Source organism: Misgurnus anguillicaudatus, unplaced genomic scaffold, assembly GCF_027580225.2.
Source record: "Misgurnus anguillicaudatus unplaced genomic scaffold, ASM2758022v2 HiC_scaffold_27, whole genome shotgun sequence".
Lineage (NCBI taxonomy): Eukaryota > Metazoa > Chordata > Actinopteri > Cypriniformes > Cobitidae > Misgurnus > Misgurnus anguillicaudatus.
The window spans coordinates 699,818-710,487 of NW_027395277.1; the positions used below are offsets into that span (position 1 = coordinate 699,818).

Sequence of the window (10,670 nt, forward strand, 5' to 3'; positions counted from 1 at the left end):
AAGTGGTACACTATGGGCCTTATGGGGATTTATGGATGTTAAGATGGTCAATTAATGATTCAGCATACCAAAACACATACACACAAGATCTTTATTCTGTCAGAAACATTTATTTTCAGTTGTGAGTTTTGGATCGTCTTTTTAACACCTGGGAGCGAGTGTTTTAACAGATTGGGAGATGTTCAAAACTTCAAATCCCATAATAGATGATCATTACTGTGATTTTTCAGGGATGCACAAATGCACACATATAGACATACACAGTCAGTCAGATGCTGTTGGTCTGTGTATTTATAAATTTCCGATAATCTCTAGGGGATACTATCAGTTTCTGTTTGCAAAACACCACTTAAAATAATTAGAATGAGCAGGAGTCAAGCGCACGCATGATTACAAAAAGACTGGGCTGTCCAAACACATCAAAATCATAAACACTTATGCAAACACACAAGATCAGCAGACTGGTTGACCTGCAAGGGTTAAAATTAATATACTTCTACGCCTGATGAAGCTTGGAACATAATGTTAAAAACATTTGTGTATTTAATATAGTAGTGATTTAATAAAGCAGTTGCACTTTAAAAAAAAAGTTTTAACCCAAAAAAAGGGACAAACCCAGTTGGGGGTTAAATTAACCCAGAAAACACTTTTTTTAGATTGTTAGAAAGGTTTGTAAAACATTATCAAGAAATAGAAACCTTATACAAGTGTCATATGCAGTCTTAAAAGCCCTAAACAAATTCCTGATAAAGAGTTAAAAATAAAATAGTTCATTATGTAGGTTTCAAGTTTCATTTATTTGTAACCCCATTTACAACCGCAGCAGCTGACCAATGTGCTTTACAACCTCAGAAAATAAATAGTAAATAGAAACATCAAAGATAGCAAATAAATAAGATCTATATTAAAGGTGCAGTGTGTAATTTTTAGAAAGATCTCTTGACAGAAATGCAATATAATATACAAAACTACATTATCATGGGTGTATAAAGACATTATTATAATGAATCGTTATGTTTTTATTACCTTAGAATGAGATTTTTTTTAATCTACATGCACGAGGGTCCCCTTACGTGGAAGTCGCCATTTTGTGCCACCACGTTTATACAAAAGCCCTTAAAGGAATATTCCATTTTCTTAAAAGAAAAATCCAGATAATTTACTCACCACCATGTCATCCAAAATGTTGATGTCTTTCTTTGTTCAGTCGAGAAGAAATTATGTTTTTTGAGGAAAACATTGCAGGATTTTTTTCATTTTAATAGACTTTAATAGAGCCCAACATTTAATACTTAACTCAACACTTAACAGTTTTTTTCAACTGAGTTTCAAAGGACTATAAACAATCCCAAACGAGGCATAAGGAAGGGTCTTATCTAGCGAAACTATTGTCATTTTTGACAAGAAAAATAAAAAATATACACTTTTAAACCACAACTTTTCGTCTAGGTCCGGTCCAGCGCAACCTAACGTAAATGCGTAGTGACGTAGGGAAGTCACGTGTTACATATATAAAACGCACATTTGCGGACCATTGTAAACAATAAACTGACACAAAGACATTAATTAGTATCAGTTGACATACAACAACTTGTCAAAAATGACAATCGTTTCGCTAGATAAGACGCTTATGCATCGTTTTAGATTGTTTATAGTGATTTGAAACTCCGTTGAAAAAAACTGTTAAGTGTTGAGTTAAGTATTAAATGTTGGGCTCTATTAAAGTCCATTAAAATGAGAAAAATCCTGCAATGTTTTTCTCAAAAAACATAATTTCTTCTCGACTGAACAAAAAAAACATCAACATTTTGGATGACATGGTGGTGAGTAAATTATCTGGATTTTTCTTTTAAGCAAATGGAATATTCCTTTAACGGACAAACATTTTTGTCTCCATTGCTGATATGTTTTTCCGGTGGTGGCTACTGTAGCTTCTCTATGCGTTTCAAAAGCGAGGGGTGAGCAGTGGGCTGAGCTGTTGGTTGCAATTCATAACCTCACCAGTAGATGCCGCTAAAATGTACACACTGCACCTTTAAAATATATAACAATATATAAGAAATAACCAGAATTGAGTACAGAGATGGAACTTCAAAGCGATGGGAAAAGAATGTGTTTTGAGTAAAGATTTAAAAACCTGTAAAGTAGCAGCAGGTCTAATATGAACTGATAGGATATTACAAAGTTTAGGGCCAAGAGAATGCATGTTCACCCCTTTTCTTTAATTTAACTCTAGGAACAGTGATCAATCCCAGATTACTACATCTCTACTAGATTTACTCACCCTCATGTTGTTACAAACCTTCTGCTGAACACAAAGATATTTTGAGCAACATTTGTAACCAAACCGTTTTGAAGCACCATTAAGTTCCATTGTGGTATTTAATTGGGTTTCTGTTTCCTGCTTCATATAAATATCTTTATACAGATCAGCATGAGAGGGAGTAAATGATAGCAGAATTTTTAGTTTAGGGTGAAATCCCTTTGAGATGATATTTTAACCATAAAGGTTTTAATGTGTAATTTATTTTTTAAAAAAATACTTAAACACTTTGAATTTCTCAGTTTTATTTTTTACAAAGTGATGTACATTTATAAACACATTTTTAAACACATATGTCACCATTTAAAAGCAAAAATCATGATAAGGATCTGTTCTGACATCAACATGATAAATCTTTTTGATGATAAAGCTTTTTGATGCTATATATATTTATGTAGATGATCTAGATCGTATATACGTTACACAGATATGTATTACTTTAGTATAGCACAGTGTCTGTCTTGGCACTCTTTCACAGATTGTTCATCATGAATTACACAACTGTCCAATTTGTGCTTCTATAATATTACACAAAAGATACAAATAACTATATGTACACTGAAGATGACTTATCTGTGTATCTGTGTTATTTATATATACACATTTTAGATATTTTGTCCTTTTTTATCTTGGAATATGTGTATGTTTGACACATTTCAGGGTTTTGTCCTGCAATGTCCTGTCTTGTCAAATTTTAAAAAATACTAAACTAAACTAAACTAAGATATATTTTGGTAATATATTTAGAGTCCTGGGGTTTTCGTAACTTTAAATCTTAACATTTAAACTTCATGTCCAATTTGTTGGAAAGTTAGATTGCATCTTGAAGATCACAGCCACAGACCACCTTCTTATCAGTGAGGGATGTTCACAGACTTTGGATTCACTCTAAGAAAAATGTCAAGAGAACCTTGATCAAAAACAGCATTAAACATAATTAAGTAGCCGAGTAACACTTTACAATAAAGTTTTATGTGTTAACCTTAGATAATAATAAGATGTTTGTACAATATTTATTATTATGGTAACACTTTAAAGATGAAAATTCTGTCATCATTTACTCATCCTCATGTTGTTCTAAATCTGTATAAATTTCTTTTTTTCTGATGAACACAAAAGAAGATATTTTGATAAATGATGGTAAACACACAGCAGATAGTGACCATAGACTTCCATAGTAGGAATAAAAAAATATGGAATTTAATGGGTACCGTCAACTGTGTGCTTACCATCATTTATCAAAATATTTTCTTCATCATTTATCACAATGCTTACAAAATGTTTTTTTCCTACTATGGAAGTCTATGGTCACTTACTGCTGTGTGTTTACCATCATTTATCAAAATATTTTCTTCTTCATTTATCACAATACTTACAAAATATTTTTTTCCTACTATGGAAGTCTATGGTCACTTACTGCTGTGTGTTTACCATCATTTCTCAAAATATCTTCTTTTATGTTTATCAGAAAAAAGAAATTCATACAGGTTTAGAACAACATGAGGATGAGTAAATGATGACAGAATTTTCATTTTAAAGTAAACTATCCCTTTAAAATAATATTAGTAAACATTAGTAAATGCATTATCCAACATGAACCATAAAGTTTTTCAACGTACATTAATTAATGTGAATAAAATTAGTCTTTTAAAATTAGTTGATTTTAATTATGTATTAGTAAATCCCAAAATTAACATGAACTCAAATGAATACATGCTGTATTGTTTGTTGTTAGTTCATGTTAGCTAATGCATGAACTAAATGTTAACAAATACAACCTTATTGTAAAGTGTTACCATTTTAGTTAATAAATAAAATTTTATTGTAAAGTGTTACCAATAGTTGCTTAGTTTCTTTAAATCAATTTTAGACAAAGTATACTTTGATAACTATGGATAAATTATGGGTGACTTCACAATCAAATATAAAGTAAACTTTCAGAAAAAAAGACACTGTCACTGGTGTGGTACCCTTTCAAAAAGTAAACCTAAAAAGTGCATAACAAAGGTACACATGAGACATTTTTAAAAGGAAATGTCTCTGATAGCTTTTGTACCTTTTTTTTGTGTATGGCACAGTGTGCAGTGATAAAAGACAATTTCATTAAAGTCAGCACAAATCACTTTTGTATTGTTTTGTTTATTATTGTAATTTATATTTTAATATCTTGGTCAAAAGGCCTGCTAGATAAATGACAACATTTGAGATATATTAACTAAATTGAAGATTTTAATCGACAGACCTGATTAAAGGGTTTGTTTTACACATTTAAGACTTTTTCCCAGATATTCGTGATTATTATAAAGATAAAAACATAGAGATTACATAAAGATTGCACTCACAAATGTGCAAAAACATTATATTCTCTGTAGAAATGTTCATAGTGTTTTAAAATTTTAATTTCAATTAAATTATTATTGTAAATGCTAAATTTGTACATTTCAGTGTCATGTAACTGTAGGACCCCTGAATGAATGCGTAAGCCTTTACCCTTTCTTCATGCATGTTGTCCTCCAGACTTTACTTAGTAGTGTTCTCCTGAGCGCATGACAGCCCTTGATATACAGTAAGGGGGTGATAATTGTGCTGAGACGTGCCAAAATACGCAAAGGGTCTGTCCCTTCATTTTTTAGTATATAGCACACATTACCCCTGAACATACACACTATAACATAAATAAAAAGTGGCAACCACGCCACCAGAAAGCACACGGCAACTACTATGATAAGATACACGGACGCGCGCTTGTTGTCTCGTTCCGCGCTCGGGGGTTCGCGTTCAAGCTGATATTTGGCAATGAGAAACAGTCTGATGTTTAACCCAATCATGATTACAATTGTGAAAATGTTTGCCACCAAAGTACCAATGCCCGTCACACTCTTATAGACTCCTTTAGGCACCAGATTTTGAACAGCCACGATCGCAAAAGCATAAACCCAGTACGCCAGTATCACCAGTAAGGTTCTGTTACGGGTCATGCGTTGGGAATATTTAAAAGGTGTAGAGATAGCATGGTACCGGTCCGCCTGCGCGGCTAGAATCGCCATGTAGGACAAACCCAAAAAAGTGGGAACAATATAGTATGTGCGTGTTGCGGAGTTATAATCTTCACTCACGTCCAAAAGTCCGCTGTAATAATAAGACACACCTGAGCAGATGTCACTGAGACACGTGCTGAGCATGTACATGAAGCGATTCTCGCTGCGCAGAGCTCGATTTACCATTATGGAAAGAAATACGGACGCGTTAAGAAAAACAATTGCGGTGGCGTGAACTGCGTTAAAAAGAAATAAAAGCACGTTGCCAAAACTGGTGAGAGGCAGCACAGGGGCCAAGCCCACATGACTCTCAGAAATATTCATGAGCGATGGTATAGTGTCAGTATATGCTGTTATGCTAGAGCAGCAGAGTCATGACTGATCTTTAGAAGAGCTGGTGGTGAGTGCGCGGAGACGCGGTGCGCACGGCGTTTTAAACGCACAGACGGACTCCCCGTGACCACGTGACGGTTCCTGGAGGGCTTTTTTGTTTTTATGCCTCTTTACATGAACTGCTTAACGAGTACACATACCTGGCCATAATGCGTTATATCACAGTAAATATAAACCTACACATTACTGGAGTGGTACCCTTAAAGGTTCATTTGTGCACTTTTATGGGTATACAACACATTGAAATGATACCCTAAGGACCTATTGTTTTTAGGAACAATTTTGTGCAGTTAAATTTTAGGGGTACAAAACAGTTAACCATTAAAGATACACAATAGATCCTCAATGTACCCAAAAGGGTATGGTTTTTTAACTTTTATTCTGACAGTGCAGTCATAACTTTTATGGCAGGAGCACAACATCAATCATGGCACAAGTTTAATGAGTGAACTTTTTTGTTTTATTTGTACATATACATATACAATCGCCTTCAGAACTGCCTTAATTCTACATGGCATTGATTCAACAAGGTGCTGAAAGCATTCTTTAGAAATGTTGGCCCATATTGATAGTAGATGCTCTACTGGGTTGAGATCTGGTGACTGTGGGGGCCATTTTAGTACAGTGAACTCATTGTCATGTTCAAGAAACCAATTTGAAATGATTCGAGCTTTGTGTCATGGTGCATTATCCTTCTGGAGGTAGCCATCATAGAATGGGTACATGGTGGTCATAACGGGATGGACATGTTCAGAAACAATGCTCAGGTAGGCCGTGGCATTTAAACGATGCCCAATTGGCACTAAGGGGCCTAAAGTGTGCCAAGAAAACATCCTTCACACCATTACACCAGCAGCCTGCACAGTGGTAACAAGGCATGATGGATCCATGTTCTCATTCTGTTTACACCAAATTCTGACTCTGCAATCTGAATGTCTTAACAGAAATCGAGACTCATCAGACCAGGCAACATTTTTTCAGTCTTCAACTGTCCAATTTTGGTGAGCTCGTGCAAATTGTAGCCTCTTTTTCTTATTTGTAGTGGAGATGAGGTTGGCTCAAGGTTGTGTGTGTTGTGGCTTCACAAATGCTTTGCTGCATACCTGTAACCTTGTAACGAGTGGTAATTTCAGTCAAAGTTGCTATCCTATTAGTTTGAATCAGTCGGCCCATTCTCCTCTGACCTCTAGCATCAACAAGGCATTTTTCGCCAACATGACTGTCGCATACTGGATTTTTTCCCTTTTCACTAAATATTTTGTAAATCCTACAAATGGTTGTGCGTGAAAATCCCAGTAACCGAGCAGATTGTACTCCGGCCCGTCTGGCACTAACCATGCCACGCAACCATGCCACGCTCAAAATTGCTTAAATCACCTTTCTTACCCATTCTGACATTCAGTTTGAAGTTCAGGAGATTGTCTTGACCAGGACCACACCCCTAAATGCATTGAAGCAACTGCCATGTGATTGGTTAATTAGATAATTGCATTAATGAGAAATTGAACAGGTGTTCCTAATAATCCTTTAGGTGAGTGTAAATATACACCTATCAGCCATAACATTATGACCACCTGCCTAATATTGTGTAAGTCCCCCTTTTGCCACCAAAACAGCCCTGACCCGTCGAGGCATGGACTCCACCAGACCTTTCTATCAGAACCAGCATTCACTTTTTCAGCAATTTCAGTTGGATCAGACAACATGGGCCAGCCTTGGCTACCCAGTGCCCACGTGCATCAATGAGCCTTGGCCGCCCATGGCCCTGTCACCGGTTCACTGTTTTTCCTTCCTTGGACCACTTTTGGTACTACGAACCACTGCAGACCAGAAACACAACACCAGAGCTGCAGGTTTGGAAATACTCTGACCAAGTCGTCTAGCCAGCACAACTGCAAAATGCTATTCTATTATGCAAAATAAACTGTCAAAATATAAAATAAAAACAATATTTACAATATGTAATTGTGGATTGTGCTATGGGGAAAACGTTTTAAAAGAATTTCTAAAAAAAACAACAACTACAAACAGGTAATTTTCTTAAAGTGCCCCAAATATATCCAAATACAACTGCAGGCCCAAGAATCTCTGCCATCACACCTGAGCAAGACTGTTAGCCAAACCCCTAGTGCATACTTTTCTCATTTGAAGTTAATAGTCTTGGTCAAATTTCAGTCCCATGACATCGACCCTCGTCTACTTAAACACTCGTACAACGAGTCTGTCTCCTTCATCCACAAGACGCATAACAATGCTCGCGTTTAACCTCACCGTCCCTCTCTCATTTGACTTTACGCATCCTGAAGATTACCTCATATTTATTTTTCACATTCTGTTTGCCACAGCTTCGGCTCTCTTGGCCGGTTCTGTGGTCATCGGTATCGTGAGCACCAGGGCCTTGCGCTCTCAGAACCGCTTTATCTTCATGTTAAACACCAGCATCAGTGACACTTTAACCGGCTGCTCTGTCTTCTATCTCGGCCTATTTGATGTCCAGGAAGGCTATCCGTCCCGAAACGGCACATTTTACATTTTGCCATCTTTTTTAGGCGTGAACGTGTTGACTTTTCTGTTTGCACAGTTTGACAGATACCTGGCCGTGGGTTATCCATTCTTCTACGAGCGTCACATCACGCGCGGGGTCGTGATCGGCGTCTGTGCGCTTTGCTGGATTTATACATACTCAATTCTGATCGTTCAAAGCGTGGTGCCGGTAGCGTTTGCAGCTCAAATGAACGCGTTTGGAGTCATAGTACTGCAGGTGATCGTGGCCGTCAAAGTTTTGATGACCATTAAACTGTACATGATCGCCAGACAGCAGCTCAGACGAGAGGCGCCAAGCAACGATAAGGAAAGCAAGAAGGAATCGTTGCGCATTATAGTTTTTGTGGTCATTTGTTTTCTTACTTTGTGGGCTCCGTCCTTTATAAACATCTCTGTGAGGTATATGACCAAGAGCGGACTGAGGTTCAGAAATGAAGCCACGAATGTGTTCGCCACCATGGCGCGATTTAACGCGCTCAGCACACCGGCGCTGTACATTTGGGGAAGTCCGTCGTTACGCGCGGCGGTCTGGAACACCGTGTGGAGCAAAATATTCAAAAGGAAAACTAGGTTAATCTTAGTTTGCGCATATTTGTGCTACACAAGTGCATTATGTTGTTCTTGTCATATTTCTTTATGTTAATGCCCAAACATTTTACAAAAAGTTCCCAAAAACTGTTGTTAACTGCGCTTTGTTTCATACACTGAACTTTTTGTGCATCTGTCTCTTTCTTTTGACACAGGGTGGATTCTGAACACGTGGACTCCAGTAAGGAAGGTGGAAAAATCCTTAGCATCACACGGTGTATCAGGGAAACATAGATAGGCCTACTTGGAGCACACTTTAAAATGTTTTACTGCCTTAAATTAAGTACAATCAATTTGGCTTTATAAGTCATTTCAACTTACTCTTTTGAATATTTTTACATTACTTAGATATTGTTAAAAAGTTAAAATGACTTGTGAAACTAATTATTTTGACTTAAAAATATAAGGCTGCAGAATTGTTTTGATTCTGTAATGCAGGAAGCAAAATTATTCATAACTGTTGTTTAATATCCTCTTAACTTATCTCATTTTTATAAGACAAACGTTTTATGAATCAACTGAATGTTTTTTTTTTTTTTTTTTTTAATAAGGCTTGGTTTGTCCAAGTCTACAGGTGAATGTCAGGATGTACATCTAGTCAACATTTGAAGTGGATGAAAACCTTTCCAAAAAGTTGTTTTAAACCAATATGTTCCTGTCTTAGGACAACTTTGATGAACGTTTTTGATCCACTTCAAATGAGAAATTGTTTGAGGTAACAAATTTAAACATTATGAAAGTGTAATGAAAATTTAAAATATTTATACTGAATATATACAGTAGCCTATGTGACCCTGGACCACAAGGATAGGTCAGGACAATATTTGGCCGAGCAAACTATTTGAAAATCTGGAAACTGAGGGTGCAAAAAATACAAATATTGAGAAAATCGCCTTTAAAGTTGTCCACTCACAAAAATAAAAGTTTTAATGTATTTATGGTAGGAAATGTACTAAATATCTTCATGGAACATGATCTTCCTTTAATATCCTAAAGATTTTGGGCACAGAAGAAAAATCCATAATTTTGACCTATTCCATATTGCAAAAATAATAATAATAATAAATATAATTTGAAATATGTTTAAAAAATACAAAAAAAGATGTGCTAAAATATTTTGAAATGTTTACAAACATGTATTTTTCACCAATATATTTTTGCCATTTTTTATATTTTGAAATATATTTTAAAGCATTTATATTCACATAACATTTCACTTTGTATTACAAACCTGTAAAAATAATAAATTAAATATATTTTCAACTGCAAAAATATACTTCTAATATTATACATAATTATACATTTTTTATACTTGTACTTTATACATTTTATACAAACTTTTATATTGCGGACAGGAAAAATATATTTTTTTGCCATATGGGTTGTAAAATTAGAAATTAATTTGTTGCCCCTGAAATACATTTTGAAATATATGTTAATATATAAAGGTTAAAACTAAATATATTTTCAAATTCAAAAATATATTTAATTAAGCTTTACTTTCTACAAAATGCATTTAGCATATATTTAAAACATTTTTGGACAGAATTTTTTATTGGGATACAATGAATTGTTGGCTTTCCCTAAAAATATACCCGTGCTACCCAAGATTGGTTTTGTGATCCAGGGTCACATAAGTATACACATTGATTTAAAATGTGTACATCAAACAAATAGACTCAAATACCTTTTTTTTTTTTGGATAAAGAGCATCATAAGAACCACATGTACATTCTTAGCTTTATTGTACTGTTTTAATAAAACTTTTTAAAAAGTATTTTTAG

The 10,670-nt window shown here is 35.2% G+C and overlaps 2 protein-coding genes across 2 annotated transcripts; one reads left to right on the forward strand and one right to left on the reverse strand.

The window, feature by feature from the left end:
- Window positions 1-4,809: 4,809 nt before the first annotated feature.
- On the reverse strand, window positions 4,810-5,685 carry LOC141362450 (uncharacterized). The gene has a single exon (XM_073864539.1). The coding sequence runs from the start codon at window positions 5,683-5,685 to the stop codon at window positions 4,810-4,812; it is 876 nt and encodes a 291-aa protein (XP_073720640.1).
- Window positions 5,686-7,827: 2,142 nt separating this feature from the next.
- On the forward strand, window positions 7,828-9,623 carry LOC141362505 (uncharacterized). Its single transcript, XM_073864694.1, has one exon. The coding sequence runs from the start codon at window positions 7,934-7,936 to the stop codon at window positions 8,939-8,941; it is 1,008 nt and encodes a 335-aa protein (XP_073720795.1). The 5' UTR covers window positions 7,828-7,933; the 3' UTR covers window positions 8,942-9,623.
- The last annotated feature ends 1,047 nt before the right edge of the window (window positions 9,624-10,670 follow it).

Excerpts from the sequence above, each read along its gene's own strand:
- LOC141362450 (XM_073864539.1), bottom strand. The coding sequence starts at position 5,685 with ATGAATATTTCTGAGAGTCATGTGGGCTTGGCCCCTGTGCTGCCTCTC.
- LOC141362505 (XM_073864694.1), top strand. The coding sequence starts at position 7,934 with ATGACATCGACCCTCGTCTACTTAAACACTCGTACAACGAGTCTGTCT.